This window comes from Taurulus bubalis (assembly GCF_910589615.1).
Source record: "Taurulus bubalis genome assembly, chromosome: 17".
NCBI classification, from domain to species: domain Eukaryota; kingdom Metazoa; phylum Chordata; class Actinopteri; order Perciformes; family Cottidae; genus Taurulus; species Taurulus bubalis.
The window spans coordinates 9,768,840-9,794,802 of NC_136605.1; the positions used below are offsets into that span (position 1 = coordinate 9,768,840).

The window sequence follows — 25,963 nt, forward strand, 5'->3', positions numbered from 1 at the left end:
AGGAGAAAGCAAGGAACAACAGATAATAATTTTAAAAAACGCACGACAAAAAGTCATAAAAAACAAGGAAAAAAGATTGAACGTGTCTGGGAGAAGAGCGGCAGGTTTTTAGCAGCAGGAGAGTTTGAGGTAATCAGTGTTCTTCCTCCTCCTCTGTGACTGTTTGTGGTGACTTACAAGCTTAACGCGCAACCTGAGGACAGATTCTGGATTCTGTTGGCTGGTGAAGGTATACATTAAATACTGTGTGATTTAGTTTGACTTAATTGTGAGGGCGAGTATGCGTGTGTCCCTCTGGTGTTATGAAGTTGTAAATGATGCTTTGAATGCAACCGTGTGGCTAATTGATAAAGTAGTCAGTTGATTATGCACTTGTTATTTGCAACTGACAGTCCTAAAGTGTCCTAAAGTGCCACACAGTGGATGCATATCCTGTATGTGTGTATGCATAACACTGTTGGGGACATCTGCTGCTGGCTGCTGTTCCAGTGAGTGTTGTGACTCTCGGTCGAGGCAGTTCATGCAGTTTGCTAGCGAGCATGTGTTTGTGTTCAGAGCAGAGGCCCTCGGGAGAAACTGTGACAAAAGGGGTTGAGGTGAGAGGTCGTTCCACTTGGAGGCTTGTTGTGTAACGCACAGTGGCACGAGGTTGTCTTAGTGTTATGGTTTTGGTCGGTGTTGTTGTCAAACTTGTTTACCGTGAGAGTAAATGATGTAAAGTCGTCACTGCCACACACACACACACACACACTCACCTTTTCTTCAAGCGTTCCTTCTGTCTCGTCTTATCTCACGTCTCCTCCATCTTCTTTCCCTTTCTCAGGCTTACTCCCAGGATGCCTACCTGACAGGCAACGAACCCTACACTGGGGGAGCCGAGTACCTCCCACCACCGCCTCCCCTCTGTTACCCACACACCAAGGCCACGACCCCTGCTGGAGCCCCTGCGTCTGGCTCCATGTGCCAGAACCAGCTGGATAACTGGAGTCGCTGGCCAGGCTCTTCCAGCCCCTCTTCACCCCTGGACAACCGCTCCGCTGTGGGCAGCCCCGCCAGCTGGCAGGAAGGACGGGCAGGAGAGCCAGGCGGTGTGGGTCACAGCAGCCCAGCCCACCGTACAGAAGAGATCCAGTACGGTATGACCAGCCAGCAGCCTCAGGGCCAGACCAGGGGGCGCTCCTACTCTTCCTCTTCCTCATCAGGAGGCCCTTTATCCAGCCCGCTGCAAGTCCACTACTCAAACCACCACGCTGCCCCCTCCTCTCAGGCTCAGCCACGCAAGTCCAGCTCAGCCTGGACCAGTCCTCCCCTGCCCCAGCTCAGCCATGGTCACACCGAGCGTCGCCAGCAGGCCCTCTCCGACTGGTACTACAACCAGGTACCCGAGCGCCCGGGACGCAGCATGCAGACGCGCCACCGCAGCTACTCTCAGGACCGGCTCAGTGACTCGAGGAGGCAGCAGCAGCGGTCGGGTGGCTGGCCGCACAGCGCCTCCCAGGACACTCTGATGTTACTACAGCAGTCAGGACCGGGACCCCAGGGAGAGCCCTACTGGTCCTATGGAGACTGGGAGGGGGGCCCAGGTAGGGGCCCAACTGCCAATAACTACACCCGAACGCGCTCTGAAAACCTGCTAGCCCAGTACGATCGCCACGGCCGCTCGTTAGAGATGCTGGACCGAGCAGCAGCTGGACTGGTCTCACCTCATTTTGAGAGGCCCTCGTGGCCCCAGCAGGCTCCCCAGCCGCCCCCCAGGACTGACGCCCAGCAGAGGCAGCAGGGGAGCCATTACGGTGCAGCACAAGCTCCTCCGATGTCCCGACACACACCGCCACATTCTAAACACACCCAGCCTCACTCCCAGCCTCAGTCCCAGGCCCACACCCAGTCCCACTCTCAGCCTCACTCCCAGCCTCAGTCCCAGCCGTCGGCCCCCCAGAGCAGGCGGCTCCCCCCTGGGCAGAGCATGGACGACCAGCCGGTGGGCTACCGCAGCTACAGCCCCTCTTTTTACCGCAAGACGGGCCGCATCCTGCAGCAAGCGCACTCTTTCAGGGACCCTTCGTACTCCGGCCCTCACATGAACTGGAACCCAACGCCTAAAACCAGCCCCCCAGAGGGCACAACGGCACCCCTCACCGCCTCTGCCGCGTCCCCCCTCGCCTCCGCCACCCCCGAATCCCAGGACAAAGCGTACAGGCCAACAAACCACGAGAGGGAACGAGGGGCAGTGGAGGCGGAGGTGGTGGCGCAAACCCAGGAAGTGGTGCTGAGGCAGAAGCCTCCCACCGGGCGGAGGAACGCCCACGGCATGCGTCACCCTCACTACGCGCTGCCCATGGACGGGCTAGAACCCTCTTTGTTTTCTCCTGATCCCCAGGACACGGCTCCGGCCCCTGGTCCCAGGGGAGATGGAGCCCCACGCAAACCAAACGGCAATCTCGCCCCCCTGCCCATAGAGGATGACTCCCTGGCCTCGATCCCCTTCATAGGTAAGCAAGGAACTTGTGAGCTTCTTCTCGTGTGGCTTCTCTTACACCTTTTTGCCCTCACCAAAACCCCAACTGACCTTGAGATTTCATCGCTTCCATTCTAAATTGTAATCCACACGAAGTGTTTATTGGATATTAGTGAAAGCTTTACTGAGATGAAATGCAGAAGCTTTAATTCAGACAGAATTATGAGTTTTGGGGAATGTGTGTGTTTCCTTAATTTCCTTCTTGTTTGTCTATTGAGGCTCCAGGCTCTAGGTTGCCATTCTCTCAGAGAGATTGTGTGCGTGCTTGTCTGTGAATGTTTGCATTGAGTAATACTGGCACTTAGCCGCACTCTTACAGACAGTATTAGTAGTTTGATTGAATCATATTTGATGGGAAATCCCTTATCCTGCTGCTACGGTCACCATGCTCAGGAAATGAGGTGGAGTCTTGACATCCTGTGTGTGTGTGTGTGTGTGTGTGTGTGTGTGTGTGTGTGTGTGTGTGTGTATGTGTGTGTGTGTGTGTGTGTGTGTGTGTGTGTGTGTGTGTGTGTGTGTGTGTGTGAGTGAGTGAGAGAGCAGGTAGTGCTCGTGATCTCCTATACTGCCTTAATGTTTAATTTCTAGTCTTTTAGTCAGTTAGCGTAGTTGTTTTTTTTAGTAAATGATTGCTAACATGCTAAACAAAGGACACAGTAAACGTTATAAACATCAGCATATTAGCATTATGCCATGCTAGCATTAGAGTGTAGCTTAAAGCACCAGCGTGCCCCTATGTCCCTTATCCTATAGGTAATCTTCAACTATTGACAATTTGGATTTATAATTGTAAACAATGGGCTACCTATAATCTTGGGTCCTTTTCAACATTGTTTAATGTTGAAAGAAAACTTGCCTTTTAATCTTTACCTAAAAGACTTAATCTGTTTTTTTTTAGACTACGCAGAAAAAATGAATGAAATATAATGTTGTGTTACGGAGAACACATAGTACAGTACCCTAAATGTCATAAACCGACTGCACCTGTAATGGCTTCACTGCATGCAGGATACAGTCTGTAGTTCTTTGTCTATATGAGGATGTTTGCATGAATATGCACTATAGTTATGGCCTACATGTCGGTATCAGTGGGAGGTGATTGTGGTCATGTCCCAGCTTGTTCCCTGCTCTGAAAAGACTCAAAGAGAAGGGGCTTCGCAGGCTTTATGCTGCCTTGTATCACTTGACATGTACAGCAGCCATTACGTCAAAGCATACGCAAATGAAGTTAGTCGATCAGGTGAGCTGCGCCTCCATCATCGTGTCACAGCCTGAGGAAAACAACCGCTGCTTACCCTCATGCTCAAAAGATTCAAATCAGCTGCCTTGAACTCTTTGACCCAACATGAAACGAGCGTTGATATTTGAGCCCAGCCACGCTCGGCTCAGAAAAAAAGGTAATTTAAAGAGAGAAAATCCAGAGGAATCTGCAAATCAGGAGGGATCTCTCTGCTTTCCCTCAGTCCGTCTGTCAGAGCACATTCTTGCCTCGTACCTTCACCTGAATTAGATGAAACCTGGCAGTCAGAGCTGCAGGCCGGGACACGTCTAATGGCCATAAACTGAATCTAGGCTAGATTCTACCCTTAGACAAGAGCATAACTTTTTGGTTCTGTGTCTTTGTCCATCTCTTTATCGCTCTGACAAAGATGCTGATTTGATCCGGGCCTATTTGGGAACATGGGATTTAATAGGCGTTCATTGTCGTTCTTGTCTGCAAAGCACGGCTGTCTGGGAGGTACAGACCACAAAGGCAGGCTGTGTCTGACAGCAAATGGGTTTTTATGACGTCTAGTACAGAGATATAGAAATATGCAGTATTTTCTTTTATTTCTGTAGCTCATACAACGTGAATAAAACAAGAAGGGGCATGTTCACAGATGAAGTATTTCACTCTTTACCCACTTGGAGTCTTTCGACATGAATGTAAGCTGTAAATTACCAAGAGGTTTTTTGTGGCGATCCTTGTGGGGAACAGAAGGAGCCCGTACTCTCAGCTCCCACCCTTAATGCTGCTATTGTGCTGCTCTGCTAGATGAAGGGGTTTGTGTGTCTGTGTGGGTGTGAAGGGGTTCAGTCTGACTATCTTCGCTAGCTGGACCCTCCAGACCAGGACCAAGACCTTAACTCCGGTTTATAGTCTTTTTTATAAAGCTGAAACAATTAAGCATTAATCGACAATTACTTTGTTAATCGATGACTCGTTAATGTGGTTTTTGTAAGCAAAAATAGTCAATATTAGTTGAACCCAGCGGCTTAATAATGAGGATTTGCAGCCATTTTTGTCTTACATGGCAATAAACTTAATATCTGAGGGTTTTGGACCGCTAGTCGAAACAAACATGCAGTTTGAAGTGGTCACTTTGGGCTTTCATTGTGATTTGCATTTTCACTATTTTCTGACATTCTATTGACCAAACAGTGAATCAATAAATGGAGAAAATAATCAGCAGAATAGAATATAATCTTTTCTCCGGTCTGAATGTTAGTTTGAAACCATCATTTGCCAATAATAATAGCTGTTTAATTTAGGTAAAGTTATTTTCCAGCTGTACAGCATTTAACATTTGAGAAGTTTATTTTGTAGGTAGGTATAGGAAAAAAGTATGATTTTGATGCTGGTATCCTAACTCCTGCTCTAAGTAAATACTTGCTTTGTGCTGAGTAAGGAGTTTTATAGGAATTTTAAAAGGCGAATTTACTCAACCCTTAACGTAGGATGCAAGGCAAGGCAAGTTTATTTGTATAGCAACAACAAGACGATTCAAAGTGCTTCACATAAAACTGTTAAAAGCATCAAAACATAATGCAGAAGAAAACAAGATTTAAAAACAATTAAGAACATTCCTTTTTTTTAAAGGAAAAAATCAAATAAATGTTACAGTGCAGTTTAAGAAATACAATTGTCTCAGTTGTGAGATGCAGACATTGATTGATTAAAGACAACAGTGTAGTCCTTTTGTTAAATGTATCTGAATAAGTACAAATCCCCAGACTGAGATAGATGCATTTTAAGTAAGGACTTGTCTGCAGGACGTCCTTGTGGAGTTGTGGCAGAGAGCTGCAGCATGTTGCTCCCCTCTGCTGGTCCGTCTCTGTCTTGTGGCTCTTGAGCTCCCTCTCTGGCTGCCTGTTAATGACGGCCTTTGTTAAACCCACAGCCCGGCTATTTCTGGGCAGCGCTGTAAACAGGCAGATTCCTCATCCCAGATTGGAAATGTTTTCCGCCTGATGTCGGACTCTAGTATGCACAGGAGGGGGGAAAAGACAAGGGTGCTAGATGGAAGAAGGGAAAGAGAGACAGAAAGAAAAGAGAAGAAGCTGAGGGCTGATTACAGGAAGTTGCGGGGACATAGAGGTAAAAAAAAATAAATACAAATCAGAACAGGAGTGAGACGAAAGCAGAGCAAGAATTTACAAAAAGGCTTTGTTGTGGTCTGTGCTGGATCTCAGACTGAGCGGCTCTACTGCCCTCTGTAGTTTACTCAGAGAACACACAGGAGCCTTCAACTCAATCCTGACGCTATGAAAAGTCACCTGACTCTTATCCTATCTGTCAGTCATGTGTGTGTGTGTGTGTGTGTGTTTGTGTGTGTGTGTGTGTGTGTGTGTGTGTGTGTGTGTGTGTGTTGCCGTTTCATATCCCTTTGAAGACGTGTAGCCTGTGTGACTGTGACCTATATATTCTGCTTTATGCCTTTTGTCGTCTCGAACACAAAATCATAAAACTAGCTTTAAATATCTCCATTCAGTCATTCCCACTATTCGTATTTTCTTCGATTGTGGCTTGTCTCTTGTATTTGTCCTCACATGTATCAGATCACACATCTGTAGATGTTTATAAAGAACTGAAACCTGGAGCCAGTAAATCTCTGTCACAAAACCGCCCCCGTTGGCAACTGAATAGCTCTTCCTTTGGCAACAGGCGGCTCAGGTACGGCTCCTCTGCAAACGGCTCACTTATTTTGGTTACAATCATATTTTTCCGTTCCTGACACAGTTACAGAGGTTTTCAGTCATTTAGTTTCTTGAGTGCATTTGTAAATGAGCATAGATTCTTGTGTTTGTGGTTTGACTTTTGCCTTTTGTGTACTGGAATCCAGAATCGGATGGTGTTCGATGATGATTGTTTGCAGATGAAAGAATTACAGATGTGACGACAGAAATTTAAACCGTGAAAATGAATTTTCTTCTTTCGTATACCTGACGATAACCCTGCTGCTCCTCGCCGTTCCTCTCCCTTTACGGACCTCTCCTCTTACACACCTTCTCCTGATCTAACCCCCGTTTTAATATCCTACTTCTTTCATCCTGGCCTTTTTCTCTAACACCTAACCTCCCCACCCTCTCCTCCTCCCCCTCCTCCCCTCAACCCTCCCACAGATGAGCCGACCAGCCCAGGTGCTGATTTGCACGCCCGCCATGTGCCGGCGTCCTCCGTGGTATCCAGCGGCATGAACTCGGCGCCCCCCGTGGTCACCGGCCCCGCCTCCGCCTCCCCCACCTTCACCTTCCCCCTCACTAGGCTCTTCTCACAGGACTGCAGTGAGTGCCCCCCCTCCTCCCTCTCCTCGCTCCCTTCCTCGCCACTGCATGCAGCCAAAAGTATCTTATTTTTGATGTTTAGTTATTTTTAAAAGAGGGATTGATCACGCATGGTATTTAAAACCGTCCTGGTTGGTTGGTGCACGTTATTTCAAGAGGATCTAGCGGATTTTTTCTTTTCCTCGCTGCTTGGTTTCCATCTTCTCGATTATATTTGCCTTTGGAGTCTTAAAAGTCATTTTTTTCCCTTAAATTCAATCAAATCCAATTTCAAACAGTTACTAATTCAAATCAAATTGCTTAAATAATTCTCCAGAATTAAGTGTAATGTTTCATGATTCTAGTACAGCAGTTTTGCCAATACTGCTGTCTTAATTCTGAGGATGAACCTTTTATTGGAAACGGGTTGAAATAAAAAGAATAAAAAGTGTAAGAAACAAGACTTTTGAGGCTAAATAACACACACAACTTCTTGCAAAGATGAACAATGTTGCATGCTGAATTTGTAGATTTGCATGTTTGACACAAAACAAGTTTGCTTCTTTTGGGCCCCAGTTTAATAGAATTGGACAAACTTGCATGATACGTTTCTTTAAACAAATGCACGTCAGTCTGTGTTTACAGGGGCCACACCTGCATGCCAGTGGTGAGAAAAGTGACCAGAGTTGATTTAATATAACCCACTGTTCCAGCTCATCTCCCCATCGCTCATCAACTACGCCACCCAAACCCGCAAACTCCTCCCACCACCTCCTCCCGCTTCCTCCCTCACTATCCCCTCTCCTAATCCAACCCCGCCCACTCGGGTGATTGGCATCACATCAACATTCTGTCTTTCTCTCTATCTCTTTGTTTCTTCTTCTCTCTCTGCTCATTCATCTTCTCACTGAGCAGGCAGTATTAAATCCGGTCGCCGTTCCTCCTATCTTCTAGCCATCACCACCGAGCGCTCCAAGTCGTGTGACGAAGGACTCAACACGTTCAGAGAGGAAGGCCGAGTCTTCTCGTGAGTACCGTCAGTCTGAGGCAGATGAGACTTCAGCAACACCCGTTAAAGTGCATCATCTCAGTTTATTTTTTTTATTTATACAGGAGGCTACCAAAGAGAGTGAAGAGTTTCTTCACAGACGGGGTGAGTGCTTCACCTTTCATTCCTCTAACTTTTCATGACCTAAACCTTGTTTTTGCAAATGTCCTTCTGTCTCACTGCTTTATTTGTGCAGGGGACTGCTTTTACATTCACGATACATTTTGTCAGATTATCAAACCAAGAAAACAACCTATAAAGAACAATGGATGCCCTGCAGCTTTACAGACACATTTAACACACTTACAACTACTGACAGACAGTTAACTGGTATTTGCTCAACAAATGAAAGCAAACAAATGTAATTATTAGACTTAACATAATAACATAATCTGTGGCTTTGTTAAATCACAATTGTGAAAGCATCTAAAACACCTGATCCTTATAAAGGCTTCCTGAGGTTTTGAGTGACGTTTAAGAGAGCTCTGTCACTTACGACCACAAGAGGATGCAAATGGCATTTCCCCTTCATTTCTTTTTATCTTGAATATTGAAAGTCACAACTACTTTTGCTTTTACTTTACTCACAAAACCATTGAAAAGTTTTCTTGTGAACCGCTAAAATACAGTGTAACTTCAACACATTGATTTATCTGCCTCTTCCAGTCACTTGTGTTCATCGTTCTGGTCTGTTTCTGAAAGTGTAATAGATATTTTAATTTCCAATCAAACTTGAATCAAAACAGTGTAGCTCCTCGAGTTAGTCGTGTTTGCTCAGTGTCAGCTTTAATAAAGCTGAATCATTTTCATGTGAGTTTTGAAAGCAGCATTTGGCCGCGGCACAAAGAGGCCAAATAGATTCTGCCTTAGCTCCTGATGCATCAGTTGCAACATGATATTGAAATTTCTAATTCAAAATATGCCAAACACTGAGAAACTTACAACTACACCTTGACCAGCACCGACTAAATGACGATTTGGAGAGAATTTACATGAAGACTGAACACCTCAGCAAACACATTATCATTTCATTATTTTGTCAGAAGAGACAGAGGCTTTTAATGAGTTTTTTTTTTATATACATTGTCAGATGTAATTACCAAACTGGAAAGTAAAAAAAAAGAAAAATCAACAAAAGTTCTGAACATTTCCTCGGTTGTGTTTCAGTCTCTGGACAACCTCGGCACAGCAGAAGAGGTTCGATCTAAACGCCACTCCACCTCAGAGCTGGGAAACATTACGTACAGCGACGTGCGGCGAGAAGGATGGCTGCACTTCAAACAAATCCTCACAGAGAAGGGCAAGGTGGGCGTGATTATAAAATAGCTTCAGACAGAAAAAGGAATCAAAAGCAACCGAAGACTCACGTCTCGTCTTTCCTTCACAGAAGGTGGGCAGCGGCATGCGTCCGTGGAAGCGAGTCTTTTCGGTGTTTCGCTCCCATTCGCTGTTCCTCTACAAGGACAAGAGGGAAGCGGTGCTCCGCGGGGCCACGATCGGAGGTGCGGCCGAGGACGAGCAGCCAATCAGCATCCGGGGCTGCCTGGTGGACATCGCCTACAGTGAGACCAAGAGGAAGCACGCCCTGAGGCTCACCACGCAGGACTTCTGCGAGTACCTGCTTCAGGCCGAGGACCGGGAGGACATGCTGGACTGGATAAAGGTCATCAGGGAGAACAGCAAGACGGACAGCGAGGTCAGAGGACACACCTACACCTGTCAGACTTTAACCTCCTCTGTGTGTAGTGTGTAGTTATAACACAGATGTGTGATTCGTGTGTTGCAGGAGCTTGGTTTTTCCAGACAGGCCCTCATCAATAAGAAACTGAATGATTACAGGAAGCAGAGGTTAGTCACCTGATAACCGATCATGGATCCGCTTTCACCACTGCACTTGTCTGTTGCCATGACAGACGGCTTGAATTAATCTCTGTCTCCCCCTGCAGTCCAACAGGCAGCAAGCCCGACTCCTCCCCTAGGATGTCCCGCATGAAGCCTCCCTTCCTGCTAAACAAGATGGAGAACGCTGCAGGGGCGCCACGCTCGCCCAAATCAGATGTCAAAGGTCAGTGTCAGGGATAACCAAACACACCGGTTCCTTACTGTGATAAAATAAAACTGTATTGTTGTTTTTGACTAAATGTCAGAAGTTATGAGATGTATTATCACCTGGAGAGAGAACAGTTCTAAGGTGTTACTCCACTACTAACTAATACACATTGCAGCTTAGTACTAATGCTAAGACTTGTGACCCAAAAGACTAAATATCTGACTTAGTGCCAGTTGTAAATTTTATACATCCCACCAAAACCTTTATACATTTTCATCATTGCAATGATTCCTTTTTATTTGTACTGTTTGTGACTCTTAGACCTGTCTTATGGAAATCAGATGTTTGACATAAAAATCAGCATTAGCTCAAATATCAGTTTATGTCATAACACAATTGCAGGAAGTGTATAATCAATTCTTTAAATAATATAGCTGCAGATGTAAGAATATATAACAGCCCTTTTTGGATAAGAGCCTTTAAATGTAAATAAAGGATAAACCAAGAAGCAAACCCTAAGCTCTGTGACAAGCAGTGAAGTTTCTGTCCGAACTGTCCTCAGATGAGAGCGGCCCTCCGAAGTCGCCGTGGGGAATCAACATCATGAAGAAGACAAAGAAGTCGGGGCCTAAAGCTTTCGGTGTGCGGTTGGAGGATTGTCAGCCGGGTGTGAATAACAAGGTGAGCCTCAGCACCGTCTGCCATACCAGAATAAAGTTAAACTACTACTACCACTACACCGCTGAAGGTTTTATATGTGATTAAACTCTGTGTCTGTGCCCATCTCAGTTCATCCCGTTGATCGTGGAGATCTGCTGCGGTCTGGTGGAGGAAATGGGTCTGGAATACACGGGAATCTACCGAGTCCCTGGGAACAACGCCATGGTGTCGGCGCTTCAGGATCAGCTCAACAAGGGATGTGAGATCATCCCCACGGAGGAGGTGAGGAAATACGAATGCACCTTTACATTTAATAAACCCTTTCACTGACAGACGGGTTTCATTCAACTTTACGCAACAAAACTGTATCGTGAGATGCAGAAGGAAAAGTACGTCGATCGCTGACTCCTCTCTGTTTCTTTTTCCGTCAACAGAAGTGGCAAGACCTCAATGTCGTCAGCAGTTTACTCAAATCCTTCTTCAGGAAGCTTCCAGAGCCGCTCTTCACCAACGGTTTGTCCAAACATGTCACAACAAGCCGTCCACACACAACTCACACTGCCATGCCTTCATATCAAATGACTGTTACCTCCATTTCACTGTCAGTGTTGTTGTATTTTTATGTCCATATATATACATATATATATATATATATACCTATATTTTTGTATATACATTTATATTTTTACATAGTAGCTCTACTTTTTTTTCTATTTTTGTGTATGTTCGTGGAGCGCAACGGGAAATCCGGAGTCAAATTCCTTGTATGCGTACAGGTATCCATGTCTGATTCTGATTCTTATTAACAAAAATGTATATCTTGACAGACAAGTACAACGACTTCATCGACGCCAACCGGATGGATAGTACATCAGACAGACTAAAGACCATGAAGAAACTAGTACGTATTTCTATTACTTTGCTACTACTAAGCTAGTCTGTGCGTGTGCGTGTGCGTGTGCGTGTGCGTGTGCGTGTGTGTGTGTGTGTGTGTGTGAAGAAGTTTTGCAGGCTCAACAGGTTTAATAATATTGTCATTCTTCTTGTTTTTTCCCGCAGATCCGAGACCTTCCAGATTACTATTACCACACTCTGAAGTTCCTGGTTGTTCACCTGAAGACTGTAGCCGACACCGCAGATAAAAACAAGGTGAAAGACAGTTTGTAAATTAAATGAAAACATAACCATGCATCACTGTGACATCTTTGCTAATAATGTATTTTGTCGTGGTGTAGATGGAGCCCCGTAACCTGGCTCTGGTGTTCGGGCCGACTCTGGTCCGGACGTCTGAAGACAACATGAAAGATATGGTCACACACATGCCCGACCGCTACAAGATAGTGGAGACACTCATCCAACATGTAAGAGAGGCCGCATGGCAACACACACACACACACACACACACACACACACACACACACACAATAAACACACATACACACACTTGCAAATTACTCATCCTCATTTTCAAGATAAATATTTCTTTCTCCATGTTGTTCTTGTAGTGCAACTGGTTTTTCGCTGAAGAGCAAGACAAGGATGAAAAGGTAAGCTTCCTGTATTGTTTCTTTAGACTTGCGCATTGAAAATGCCAATGCACGACAGAGACAGCTATTTAAAGATTCAGTTTGGGATGTGCAGTTGCCCTGAGAACTTGCAAGTAATGTGTCGTATGTGACTTCATTATCTGAGAATCTTTTCAAGTTGGTGTGAAATATTGTTTTCTACCACTGAGGGGGATTACTTCATTTTTTGAAGTGAACTTGCTTCAAGAGTTTGTTTTAAGATGATTATAGTAAGAAAAAAATCCCTGAAAAAAGAAGAAAAAAAGTGAAATGTTTATTGAGCATTTGTGCTATTTCATAAAACCCATAAGTCACCATGGCCTTTGCAACTTTAGATTTTACCTTGTAGTTTTGTATTTGTGGTTGAGAGCACAGATCACGTAAAACAATTCTAAACATCTTCTCAAAAGCCTTATCTGTAAAAATCCCCATTCAAAATGTCAGTTCATACATTCAAACAGTTTGAATCCACAGTTTCCGTTTTTTAACGCAGCCAAAGTCGCAGTAAATCACAGCCTTTTGTTTTGTGTCTCTTCCCTCCAGACGCCGGTGGACACGCAGGACGTGCAGCCCGCCCCCAACATCGACCACCTGCTGTCCAACATTGGCAGGACCGCTCTGCTCGGGGAGGCCTCAGGTGAGCTTACTGCTCAGAGCCAATCGCCTGCTAGCTCTGACCAAGCCGACCAATAGCGTTCGGGTAGATGTAATCGTAACCCAAAATGAATGCTGCTTTCCATTTCAAGCTGGAAAAAGGGAATTCCCCACTAGTGTATCATTATCATTATCATTATAACATTATTATAATGTGTGTGCTCCAGTCGATGGAGGGGAAAAAGCTGGCAGACATTATCAAGATAATTAGAAGAACTGAGTCTTAATTCAAAAGAAAGATACTTCAACAAGTCGGAAAATGAATCCTGTTCCAACTAAACGACTTAAGATGGTGCTCTTTAAAAGCACGTATAAAATAATGATCCCAAATGTTGACATGACGTCACGCTCCTCGTCTGATTGAGATCACTCCTTGGAAGTTTGTCCCGATTTAAAGCCAGAATTCCCTCTTTTCCAACAGAACTGGAACGCGGCATAAGAAATGAAAGTCTGACATCTGTTAGTACTCGGGAGTGTTTCTGTGTTTGATAGCGTGCCTACACTTTCTATCCTTTCTGCTGACCTCTTTTTTTTCCCCACGTTGCTCATCTTTCACTTTCTTTGTACATCTCTGCATTTCCTTCTCTTAGCTGAGCCTGTGGAGCAGCCACTGTGGTAGGATGGGAACTCCCCTGGCAATACGTGTGTGTGTGTGTGTGCGCGTGCGTGTGCAACCGAGTCTGTGCATCATATTGTGAAAGTGAAATAATGTGTTTGTGTGGGTGAGAGAGAGGGTATTAGTGTTGGTGATGGTTTGTGTCTCCATGGTCTCCATTACCCACCTTCAGTGTCTGCCTCTCAGTGTCAGGCTGAGGGCCCTGTAAGAACATGTCACTTCAGTGTGGGCCCGGTCCGATTTATGAATTAACGGCCTGTTAAAGCTGCTGTATCTGACACTGGAGTGTCAACTGTGGTCTGTCGCTGAGAGACAAATACCTCACTAGTGGCCCTTTGCTCCACTCATCCTACCTGCAGTTCCAGTCAGTGTAGTCCAATCATCAGGAGGCTCCTTCTGTCCTGCTTACCTCTAAAGGGACTCTAGGTGGCGCCGTTTCTATCCTGCCGTTTTAATGCCTCAATGACATTCAGAGATATAATCTGATATGTTTGTGCGAGGTTTAGTGGTGGCGCACGCTTTCAACCTTCCTCCATGGCTTTTGTATCGCAGTGGAACTTTCAAACAAAAAGTCCTTATTTCCCAAAATATTTCTTAATTGAGGCTCAAGCCAGCATGAAAGCTCGCTCACGGGTGATGTCTGCACACAAGGAAGAAGTCCTTTTATATCCACATTTGCCTAAAAGGGCTTTACAGTCTTGATTCGGATAAGCAAATGATCTAGAAGTGATCTTTCAAATTAAAAAACAATTTAGCAAGAGAAGATCAGCTATGATATTTAAACATTTACTGACCCATCAGATTATTTCACCTCATTAGAAATTCAAGCCATCTTTCCACCGTTAGGTTTTGTCATTGATACCATAACTGTTACCAGAAATGGTGACCTAGTCTCATGATAGGCCCCAGCTTTGAATAACCCATATAGCAGAAACGGATGGTTTCTGTCGGTCGTTTGTCTAGCCTATAAATAGCAAAGAAAGTACATCCATGTCTCATATTGACAGAGCTAAAATCAGACAAAGTTTTGTATTTATTCTTGTTCAATGACTGAGACAATTGGTCAGTTATCAAAGTTGCTTTTTTGCTGACTAATTCACTAATCAAATATTAAACTTTGACCATGTAAAAAATGAAATTTTTAACTTTATTGAAAAAATGATTTATACATATATATTTTGCCGAGCGCAGTGGGCTGCTGTAAAGCAGAAGGTTTCCCTCAAGGACACTTTGCCATGAGGACAGTAGGAGCCAGGGATCAAACCGCCAGCCTTGTAGTTGAGCGACAGCCGCCCTTCTTCTATGAAAGGCTACTTCTACTCCATGAGAGAGCATAACAACAACTAGTGAATTACTACCTGAGCTACACTACGTTTTGTGAAAACCAAAGAGCTTTAATGGTGATATGATGAGCACAGATGGAGGGTGAAAGTTAGTCCACCATCTGGAAGCGACACACAAGATAAACTGGATTGATATTATTGTTGTTGCTACATGAGAAACAATTCTTAAAATGGGCGCCATCACAGCCGAGCCCCGGGTTTCTCCAAAGAGTATGTGACAGTCATAAAAAACAGCTTTTATCCTGCCTCGCTGTGTTTGTGTTGTAATGTGTTTCTTTATACTCTGGACTCAAACATTATTTCTGCCTTCACGCCTCTCACTGCTTCTTTCACTGATTGATGTCATCCGCGTGTTTCTGTGATGTCATCAGTGTGTGCCGTGGTTTCCTAATGCCTCCAACACCAAACCCTGCTTTCCCGATCATTGTTTCTCCTCCTGCACATGTGTCTTTGTACTGGGGTCCGTCACGGTCAGAGGGCACAGAGGAAGCAGAGTTCCTTCAAATTCAGAGGAATTGGTCTTGTAATTAAAACATTTCGCAATCAGGAAGAGGACATAAAAATGCGGAAACTTTCAAGTATGTTGTGCTCTATTAACAACCCTGTCGGTGATGTCACAGCGGGTGGTTTCCCCTCTACAGCTGATGGAAATCACCGGCTGTGACATCAGGGTTTGAAGTGTATACAGAAGTGCAACATGCAGGAGCAGTTTTCTGTGAGTAAAAAAAAAAAAGTGATGATCACACCAACTGCCTCTGTGTCCTCCACCTTGACTGTTCTGGCCTTTTGTTCACTTCAATGGTTCTGACCCACTGATGTTTTTATTCTCTTTCCCCCAGACTCAACCAACAGTGACTCAGCGAAATCAAAGGTAACATCTTTTAACATGGTACAAGGATTCTCTGGATGGACACACACATATTGTCAGACAGCAGCAGTTAAGGCATATAAAGTGTAATGTATGACGTTTTTGTTTTTTCTTCCTGTTTCAGGGCTCTTGGGGGTCAAAGAAAGACCTCACACCCAAAGACTTCCTGACCCTGTCCATCATGTCGGCTGTTACGGGCCGCAAACGCAGGAAGCGCCATAACGCCCGCCGCGTGGGCAGCAGCACCGATGACGACTCTGAGCACGAGCCAATCAAAGCCGGACATTTAGGGCCAGAGGAGGAAGAGGAGGCAGAGTCGCCTGTGGGAGACACTGCTCCTCGAGCAGAGGGAGAGGAGGATGAGGATGAAGAAGAAGAAGAAGAAGAAGAAGAAGAAGAAGAAGAAGAAGAAGAGGAAGATGAGGAAGTTGTTGAAAGCGGATTGAAAGAAGAGGTAGAAGAGGAGGTGGTGGCGGTTATTCCCAGTCGGCCGTGCTGTAAAGAGGAAGAGGAGGCAGGAGGAAGGCAGGAGGAGGAGGTGCGGGCCGAGGTGAAGGGGCCGCCGTGGAGAGCGCCGGACGATGCTCGCTCCATCGTTTCCGGTTACTCCACCCTCTCCACGTTAGGCCGTAGCCTGGGGTCAGAGGGCCGGGGGGATGATGCTGATGACGAAAACAGCGAGCTGGTGAGCGAGACGGACAATGAGAGCGGCTTCGCCTCGCGCTCCCTCACCCAGGAGAGACCTGACAAACACCCGACGTCGCCTGTGAACACACAGCCAGCTGCCGCCCCGCGCAGCTTCCTCTACACACACTACAAACCCCCCGTTCTCTCGCCCACAAACCTGCTCGCCCCGCCTACGGCTCTCACGCAGACACCGGACTCCGCGGACAGGAGTGACGGCGGGGCGCGGTCCACCACGCCCTCGTCGTCCTCCTTCTCCTCCTCCTCCACGACGCACAGACTCCACTCGCGGCCCTCCTTCAACTCCCACAAGCTGATCCAGTGCGACACTCTGGCCAGGAAGAAGCTGAAGTCCGAGAAGGGCAAGGCCCGCTCTCTGGACCTGTTGGAGCTGTCCGGGGCCGCGGCCGAAGGCGACGGGGTCGGTTCTGGGTCAGACGGCGCGCCCAGAGTGAGGACCTCGAGGACCAACCCTTCCTCGGGCAGCAGCCAGGAGAGCCTGCGCCTGTCCCGGCCCAAGCCCTCCCTGCCGCCCAGCGAGGCCGCCTCCTTCACCCCGACCGGCGCCGGCGGCCGGTCTCTAGCGGAGCAGGTCCGCGCTCGTCTGCTGGGCTCGGCCGACGACCTGCGCAGGGTCGGGCTGCGGAAACCGCTGTCGCCAGAGACGCGGAGGAAGAGACGTGCCTGGCGCAGACACACCGTGGTGGCCTCCCCAACGGAGATCTCTGACAAGAGACCACAACTGACTGTCAGTGACTTCCCCCTGTCGCCCATCACTCAAAACCAGGTCAAAACACCAGGGCTGCCCCGGGAGGCTGACGGGCTCGACCAAGGACCGGCGACACGTCAAGCACCCACCTCTAGATTCCACCAGTATCTGTGAGCCCGGCCAGCTGACCCCACACTACACTCCAAGGAAACCAGGCTTCTGTACGGGGGTCCAGGCCGAGCCGCCGCCTCCCTGCAGGTCAGTAGACTGGCAGCAGCGTGAACCGGGTCGGGGGTTAGTTGCCAGGTGCAGCGCAGAGTACCAACGACCAGGTCTTTAAGAGCGGCCCACTCTTTTCTTTTTTGATGAGCTCCATTTGCATGGCAAGGGGTTTTCCAGTGTTGCCAAAGCTTTTTTGTTGTTGTTGTTGTTGTTCCAAAATGTGTGCTTTTATAGAAATAATACAAATACAGGACAGAGACATAAACAGACCTCATCGCACTCAATTTTACAGCCGAGAATTCTCCTTTGAGTAATAGCCGAGCATCCTTCTCCGTCTTCTCTGCCTCCCCGCTCAAAGGCAGCAGAAGTTAAAGGTTCGAATCCCTTCAAGTGACCAGAGATGGATTCTGAAACACAACGTCCCTCTGGTTCTCCAGAGGATGGTGCTTCTTATCAAAGTGGGGGTGTAACGGTAGCTTCGACTTCAGTGAGCCAGAAGAGACGGTCGACCCCACACACACTTCTAGTTACAAAACGTTATTGGTCAGTTTAAAACTATTTCAAGAGAGCTCAGCTGATTTTTCATATCAGTCTTTGTAAAGATTTACTCCTCAGACTACAGACACTGTAATCGCTCATTTATACTCCAAACAACAGACACCGTGGGCTACAGACACGCGGCGTACAGTCGTCTCTCTCTACTTGTTAATAATGTTTATGTGTGTGTTTGCGCAACAATATTTGTGATCATGTCTGAGCGTGCAGGTGTTTGTGTTGAACAATTTTGTAACATTTGTACAAAGCCTTGTTAAGTTAACCTTGTAAATATAAATATTATGTTATCATATTTGTTTTTACTTTTTTAGTTCCTTTTTTTATGGTTTACAAAAGTGCGTACAAGTGCACAAGTCATTTTCTTTCAAGATGTTACTTGAAATGTTCCCCTTAATATATATATTTTGTGTTTTATATTCAATATATATATTATATATATTTTGTATTAAAGTAAAAAAAAAAGTACTTTTATTGTTATTTCATCTGGGTGTACCTGTTCACAGGAGACGAGATAAACGTGACTAAACCTGCTCCTTATTTCCTCATAGATGGCCTTCCTCTCTGATTCTCAGCACTGTGCAGAAAAACCTTTATCTCATGAGATACACTCTTATAAATAAGTATCTCTGGTGATTGTACTTCCAACAATGTTGCATCAACATGTACACAAACTATCTAACAACTACATGTAGCGAGAGAAGAAATGTGGTAATGATTCCACTATAGTGGGCCGTTAGCAGGCGGCTCAGCGCCACACTGTGATGGCTGAACTCCTTTGTTTTGTGGAGCGATGCCTCTCCAGATCTCTGCTCATATTTACGGAGCTCGAGTCCAAGTGTGTTCCTGCTTGTGAAAGAGAAGCCTGGCGGTGTTTAACAGACTGTTAAAAATATTGTGTAGCGCATACAAACGGATACATTTTCAGCTCAGTCTGTTGGTGATCTTTGTGTTTTCATCACATGCCCTCACGGGGTTCATCTGTCTGCATGTTTTTACCTTGGGGTGACATGGCTCTAATAAATCCTACTTGACTGGGGGAATGTTACAGTAGAGGAAACAAATAGGGAATCTATTGTTTTCATCTCTCGTCTTGATTACCCATCACAACAGAACACAAACAGAAGGTTTGACTTCCTCAGTCACGAGACTTGTTTTCATCTGACCAAATGACCCCGTGGAAAACAATAATAATAATAATAATAATAATATATGATAAGTTATAGTCTTGTCTTACCTCAAGATTTTTTCTACAAGTGCCTGATTTCTGGAATGTGTTTTTGTTCTGCAGTGCCATGTTCGGTTCTTATCTTTCCGTTTCCTTTTGTTGTTTCTGGGTCTCCGCCCTTCTCTCCTGTGGTTGACGGTATAACTCCGGCACTGACCCAAAGATGTGTACATTTAATACAAGCAGTCGAACTGAACCCGTTTTTTAAAAGCACACTTTAAGCCAAGGACATGTCTATGCACTCTCTTTGCCTTTAACACAGGCATTAACAGCGACACTGCTGACAAGAGGCATAGTGCTCTCTCAGCTGCTTTTCTGACCATCTCTCTCTGCCTAGTGATCCACAGTGTGTGAATATGGTACACCTAACAAGCCCTGCTCTCAACCGGCGTTAGGTCACGTCAGACGATGTCCGATCTCTCACAGATGAACTAACGGCCGATGACTTCATCAAAAAGGAAAACTCAACAAGTTGGCGTGCTTTCTGAAATTTCTTACCTTATGTTTCTTTGTTGTATTTTAAAGTCTTTTTGTACATACTTTCTTAATATGTAACATATTGTATTGTGTACATTTGGAATTGCTTTTTTTGGAGTATAACTAATATGAAAATGACTGGACTTAAACGTTGTCCACCTGAAACCATTTCCCTCATGGCTGTGTGCTTTAAAGCAAGGTTATATGATGTAAATAAACAGAACTATGTTTAAAACTCATTTCTCACTTGTTGTTGGTTTTTAGAGATGGTGGGCAAACTCCTAGAAGGGGGCGTGGTCGGCTCTTAAAATAGGAGCTCTTTGGCGCCCTCTGGTGGCTGCTGGTGATACGGTCTCCCCACGCCAAATGGCACCGATTGGGAACTACTTAACTACACACTAAATACATCGTAACTACTGAGACCTTGTGTTTCTAACGTAAATGAGTAGTTTTAATATTCATGGGATCTGTGAACATTAGCTGTAGTTCTGTGAATCTACTGAAACGTATGATCATTCTAGGAATAAGAAGCTTTAATAAACACCATTTGCAGCAGCTTATTTGGCTTTTGAGATGACCAGCACAACACAATCCGTTTTAAAATAGTGGAATAAACCCATTTAATAGGTCCTCTGGCAGAAACATCCACACTAGGTTGAACCCGGAGTGGGTTAACCTTTATAAAGAGCGTCTCCATCTCCATCATATCCCATCCCCCCTTCTGCTCCAGTCCGGGTATTCTTCCTCGGCCTGTCTGCCCGCTTCAGGATCTTCATAAGAAAAGCTTTGCGACTGTTTGTATTGCTGACAAAAGCCACGTATAGTTTCACACGGCGGCTGCTGTGAGCAGCTTCCTGTGTTTTAGAGCAGGCTTTACGACACATGAACAACACAGTTTCAAAATTTTATTTGAACTTATGTTAACACACAACTGTTAAAATATTCACTCTGGAATTTTACTTCTGGAAAACAGTTTTTTTGAAAGCTGACCCAATTAGCTGTAAGTTATTTTTTTATTGGAGGAAATGGCAACATACGATGTTTATTTTAAATTCAAAAAACGGAACAGCATATTAGTTGAAACAAACAAAATATTATCGTGTTGTCAAATACATTCTCTTTATAAAAAGAATCTTCTTTTTGAAATATTTACATTTCTCCTTTGAAAAAAACAACAACAACTGAACAGGACACCCTTACAGTCCAAATAGAAAATAAACGGCAAGTATTGCATTGCAAGGACTTGGGGTCCAAATGACAAACTGATTACAGAAAACGGACTTCTTTCTTTTTTTTCCTTTTTTTTTTTAAAATGCAGCAGTCCCATATTTTTACCTTTTTGAAAAGGTGAAGTGTGTCCTTTAATTGGTCGCGACTTGGCCCCTGTCAGTGCTGGGCTGGTGCTGCAGGAGCAGCTCCGTGTTCTGGGCCCTCAGTCTCTCCAGCTCCCGCTCCAGCTCTCGGAGCCGGACCAGGGAGCTCCCCGCGGTCAGAGCCTCAGGCTCCGCGGCGCGCCGCAGCCGGTTGTTCTCCTCCTCCAGCCGGGACATGCACTTCTCCAGCTCCAGGTACTCCTGCACCAGCTCCTGCTTGGTCATATTCTGCAGGCTCTCGACGTGGTACATCTCGTAGGTCTCGGAAAAGTCTCTCTGGAGAAACTCCCCACCTGCGTTCCCGGGTCTCCCGATGCCGTCGCTGCCTCCGCCGCTGCCGTTGTCTTCATCCTCCTCCTCGTTGTTGTTGTCGAAGAGGTCCTCCTCGCTGCCGGTGTCCTCCATGCGGATACCGACCCCCGTGGGTCGCCGAACCCCGGTCTCGGTGTTGAGGTCGGGCTCCTCTCGGTCGTGCTCGTCCATCAGGAATTGGGTGGTGTTGTAAGGGGCCACCGGGAGCCCTTTGGCGAACATCTCCTCTCTCAACCGGGAAGCTCTGGCCGTCTCCTTCTCATCCAGGGCTTTCCTCTCATCCCAGTTCAGTTTGTAATAAGGCTTCCAGTTGCGCTTCTTCTTGGAGGTCCTGCGCCGGTGTCGCTTCTTCCCCAGACGCGCATCCAAGCCGGTGTCGGAGTCGATGTGACTGTCCTCTTGCACCTGGTTCAAAGTCTCTTGCAGCGGTCTGTCTTCGCCGTTTATCTCCAGCGGGTTGTGACCCCCGTCAGGCGCCGCATGAACACCGGGTTTTTGGGGAGGCTGAGCTGCAGTCGGGCACTTTGGAAGCACGTTTCCGGCTGCTAAGGCAGGGCACACCCCCCTCTGTCCGCCTTTCCTCTGCCATAACTTGTCTGTGTGGATGTCCCCGCCGTGCTTCTGGTCTCTCTGCCGCCCCCTGCTGCCATTCTCTGGTCTTGCACGGCTTCTGGCCGGGAGATGCTCCAACGCGTCTCCGCTGCTCCCACCTGATGGGCTGCCTGAAGTTTTCAGGTGATGGGTCTGCTCCACCGGCTCCGTCATCCTGAGGTTCCGCTCCGATGGATCCGCTTTAGCACATTTTTAGATGATGTTCTCGTTCTCAAAACTGAGCTTTTAAAGTTCGTTGAAATACGTCAAACTAAATTTTAACAAAATACACGTATTCCAGAAATCACTAAAGAAAGTTAGAGTGTGAAATTAAACTATCGCAAATTAAAAGTAAACTTCTGGACAGTAAACTCCTTGAAGAGTTTGTCAGAGCAACTGTCGCTAACTACCATTAACTGTTTCGCTGCTGTCAGGACTATCGTTCACCCAGAGACGACGATTCGCCGTCACAACAGTGTCCAGTGTGATACTCAAGAAGAGGGAGCTCGTGTTTATATAGCAGCTCCGCCTCTAGTCGTGCGGATGCAGCTGTTTGTAAAACCCGTTAGATTGTGGGACATGTCGTTTTCATTTCAGTCAAGCACTGTCGGAGGCCTCCACATTGAACTACATTGTCCACAAGTCCACCATTACTGATGAGTATTTGAACCAATCAAATGGTAGAGACTTGAGCACGATAGAGACCACCCCTCTCTTAGTTGATTGGACTAGAGGATAACTTTGCTGTTGCTAAGCTTAAAGTATTTTCTGATTGGACAGCCAAATAGTCATTCAAAAGAACGTAATCCACACGAAGAAAGCAGCCCGGAGCATTATATGGACGGTACTATCTACAAATGAAGGGGTAATGCGAAAAGTTACAAAATACAAGTTAATTCAAATACGGTCTAATTACATTATATGATCACTGTAACCAAAAAGGATGTTATATACGTAGGATGAGTAGGGTTTACTTTCATTTGCAGACCACATAGTTTAACGCCGAATAAGTAATACAATGAACGCCCTCCTGTATGAGAAGCAAAATGCAGAAAGCCTCTTACGGAAACTAGTCCGAGTTGAACGTTCACACTGGAAAATAACTAAAAACACCCTACTTCCTAAATAAAATTATGGTTAATGTTTAGTGTCATACAAATGCGTCGTTTTGGTAGCAGTTGGACCATTAAATGATTCAGTATGAATATCCTGTGCGTTGTGCGGAGTGATACACTGTCGGACATGGGGCTCGGGTGAACGTTGGAATCAGCGTAAACAAACGGCATTTATTGTCAAGCCGCCGCGACGAGCGCAGCTCCGAGCCCCTCGTTGTTTAAGGGTGGGTCAGGCGCGCTCACACTTGCTCAATAATCCTGTTATCAGTGGACGGAGTGCTGTAGATCAGTTTTGAGTATTTCTGCGCAAACCATGTTCTAAAATGCAGTGTTATATTTACACTGTCGTGTTAACAGCGAAGGAGAAGCTAGCTAGCTAACGTTAGCTACGCCGTGTCGCTCCCTTAACTAAACACTGACTTCATTCATAAAGTGTGTCGCCATACGCACTAACGTTGCAACCAAAATAAAACGTATAGACTATGTCGCAAAGCCAGTCGTTTCTAGTCAGGACTGGAGTCGGTGTGCTTGACTCAAACGCCATACTGTACATAAAGCCAGGGTCTCTAACGCTAAAGTGAACTAATTCACCACGAACGGTCGACCAGTTTCAATTATTAAAGTATTTTCGTATTTGTTCATTTTTCGACATAGCGACAGCGAACATGCAACGAAGTAAATTAATAATAAGACCACGAGCAACAAACATTGCTACCGTTAGCCATTTGCTAACTAGGCCGTTGTGTTTATACTGGGTCCGTGTAAATGCTGCAATGTAACGTTACCCGTCAGGTTTACAACACGAATTACGAGTGATTATTACTTTCTCTCGAGTAAATATGGACCACCGTCTTTAAATGCGTGTCATCAGATTGAAAACGGCGCTTGCTACAATCTGTGGTATTAATCCGTGAACTGCAAATCTCGATGAACTACTTTAGTTTCAGGAAGTAGACGGCCCCTGATCTTGCAAGGCAACACTGAAGCTCTCCTTTAGACTACTGTAGCTTAGCGTTAGTGGGGTTTTACACGCTAAGCTAACAATCTCCTCATGTCTACGTTTTTCATAACTTTTACTATAACTGTTCTCAATATCTGTAAATTAAACTGCTAGATTTAATTATTGTTTAATAAAGAATACATTATAACCTTGTTATGAAGTATGCACATATTTATATAGTTTTTTTTGATAATTCTCTTCTGTCCATTTTCACATTTACATCTAAGGAGGTTTGCACACTGTCCCACTGTTCACTGGAAAATTGCTCGTCAATCCACTGGCTTCCTCTTTAACTGTGCATGTGTCACTATATCATGTACACCCACAGGCCTATATTCTTCAGTTTCCACAAACCAATTGCATTAATGGATGAAATGCGTTATTCAGTCTGTGACCTCTTATGGTGGGTCTCCCAACACTGCTTACAAAGACTGAGAATCCAATGGCTACAAACAACACAGGCCCACTGTTTCTACTAATAGAATCAGGCAGAGTTACAGCGCTGCCAAATAAGCAAGCTGAGCTGGGAATCCTTTGAGGAAGACGTGATATGTTCCAGTTAATATGAAACCTAATGACGATGGAAATCATACCAAGGGGTTTCCATCTTCTCAAATCAAGGAGCGGTGCAGCTACAGAGCCAGAGCTGCTCCTGCATAGATCACAGCTTGTGAGGATTAGCAGGCATGACTTAATCTCTCACCCTGTCTAACGTGGTTGTTGCTGCAATTGAGAGGGGGTGAAAGATACAAAAAATAATTGTTTTAGGCTGTATGCACCGCTTTGAAGTGTACATGTTTAGTAATGGCTGCTATTCATCTGAGCACAGGAGGCTGTCCTTTTTTAGATTTCCATGATGACAGCAGGTCCAGATTTGTTTCACTGGTACATCATCTGCATTCAATGGCAGAGTGAGAGAAACATGTCACTTTAAGTGACTTCCACCCACCCCACCAAAGTTGCTTTTTTATGCACGCGCATGTGTGTGTGTGTGTGTGTGTGTGTGTGTGTGTGTGTGTGTGTGTGTGTGTGTGTGTGTGTGTGTGTGTGTGTGTGTGTGTGCTGTTGGATTGCTGCGGATCAGGGCAAATTATATTTAATGTTCTTCCTGACAGGACCAGTTTCAGACCACCTGGTGGAGCTCTGTCCCTCTCTGCTCTCTGTTATAACTCCATTACAAAGACTTAATTAAGTTTCCAGCCACTGCTTTGCTACTGTGGGCACGTCTCCACCTACTTACAAAACATAATCAAGTCTATTTTTTATGTTGTATACATCACATCACCATTTTGATCCATGTAGATACATCTGGCCACAAGATACATGTGATTTGAAAATAATTCATTGTTGTTGTTAAGATATTTGCAATTCCTCGTCATGGCCAACAGGGGGCACTGCACTCTAACTAATTGGGGTAAAGAATTGAATATATGCTATTAGTGCCTGTTTACGCTGACCAACAAGTAAACATGTTTTATAATGTCATAATCTATATTTTTTCCCTAAAATTACCCAGAACTTTGATACAATCAGCGGCCCAAGGACATGGGTTGTCCTCATGAACCTCACCTGGAAAATATAAAGATTATTTGATGACCAGATATGTTGTGACGCACAATAAAAGCAAACAATGACCTTCAGGCAATGGCCATCAATACTCAGACAAACATCCATACACAGGTAAAGTCCACATAATAGTTTTTACAAGCTATCATTATTGTCTTTCCTCCTGAAGGAGTGCATTTAAAGCCCAAATGTCCATATTTCGGTTTGGATAGTGAAGTATACACCTCTTAGTACACAATATGTATCCATGTATATATGTGTATACATGTGTGTACCTTTACAATGGGG

At 45.4% G+C, this 25,963-nt stretch overlaps 2 protein-coding genes across 2 annotated transcripts in view; one reads left to right on the forward strand and one right to left on the reverse strand.

Annotated features, from left to right (window-relative positions):
* Window positions 1-19,957, forward strand: part of arhgap23a (Rho GTPase activating protein 23a) — a gene marked incomplete at its 5' end in the record, with an annotated part of 33,522 nt that extends 13,565 nt beyond the window's left edge. The window contains 18 exons of the mRNA XM_079233052.1: window positions 824-2,492; window positions 6,902-7,063; window positions 7,958-8,069; window positions 8,156-8,195; window positions 9,258-9,395; window positions 9,478-9,786; window positions 9,877-9,938; window positions 10,037-10,155; window positions 10,703-10,821; window positions 10,930-11,082; window positions 11,235-11,313; window positions 11,628-11,701; window positions 11,860-11,949; window positions 12,036-12,161; window positions 12,306-12,347; window positions 12,909-13,002; window positions 15,818-15,849; window positions 15,971-19,957. Coding sequence (XP_079089178.1) covers window positions 824-2,492; window positions 6,902-7,063; window positions 7,958-8,069; window positions 8,156-8,195; window positions 9,258-9,395; window positions 9,478-9,786; window positions 9,877-9,938; window positions 10,037-10,155; window positions 10,703-10,821; window positions 10,930-11,082; window positions 11,235-11,313; window positions 11,628-11,701; window positions 11,860-11,949; window positions 12,036-12,161; window positions 12,306-12,347; window positions 12,909-13,002; window positions 15,818-15,849; window positions 15,971-17,413 — 4,863 coding nt within the window. The 3' untranslated portion in view covers window positions 17,414-19,957. The remainder of the gene's footprint in view (window positions 1-823; window positions 2,493-6,901; window positions 7,064-7,957; window positions 8,070-8,155; window positions 8,196-9,257; window positions 9,396-9,477; window positions 9,787-9,876; window positions 9,939-10,036; window positions 10,156-10,702; window positions 10,822-10,929; window positions 11,083-11,234; window positions 11,314-11,627; window positions 11,702-11,859; window positions 11,950-12,035; window positions 12,162-12,305; window positions 12,348-12,908; window positions 13,003-15,817; window positions 15,850-15,970) is intronic.
* A 659-nt stretch (window positions 19,958-20,616) lies between these two features.
* On the reverse strand, window positions 20,617-22,457 carry hexim1 (HEXIM P-TEFb complex subunit 1). Its single transcript, XM_079233408.1, has one exon. It carries the CDS (start codon window positions 22,166-22,168, stop codon window positions 21,080-21,082), a length of 1,089 nt encoding a protein of 362 aa, XP_079089534.1. The 5' UTR covers window positions 22,169-22,457; the 3' UTR covers window positions 20,617-21,079.
* Between the last annotated feature and the right edge of the window lie 3,506 nt (window positions 22,458-25,963).

What these genes read in the sequence shown, in the direction of transcription:
- hexim1 (XM_079233408.1), bottom strand. Translation starts at nt 22,168, where the DNA reads ATGACGGAGCCGGTGGAGCAGACCCATCACCTGAAAACTTCAGGCAGC.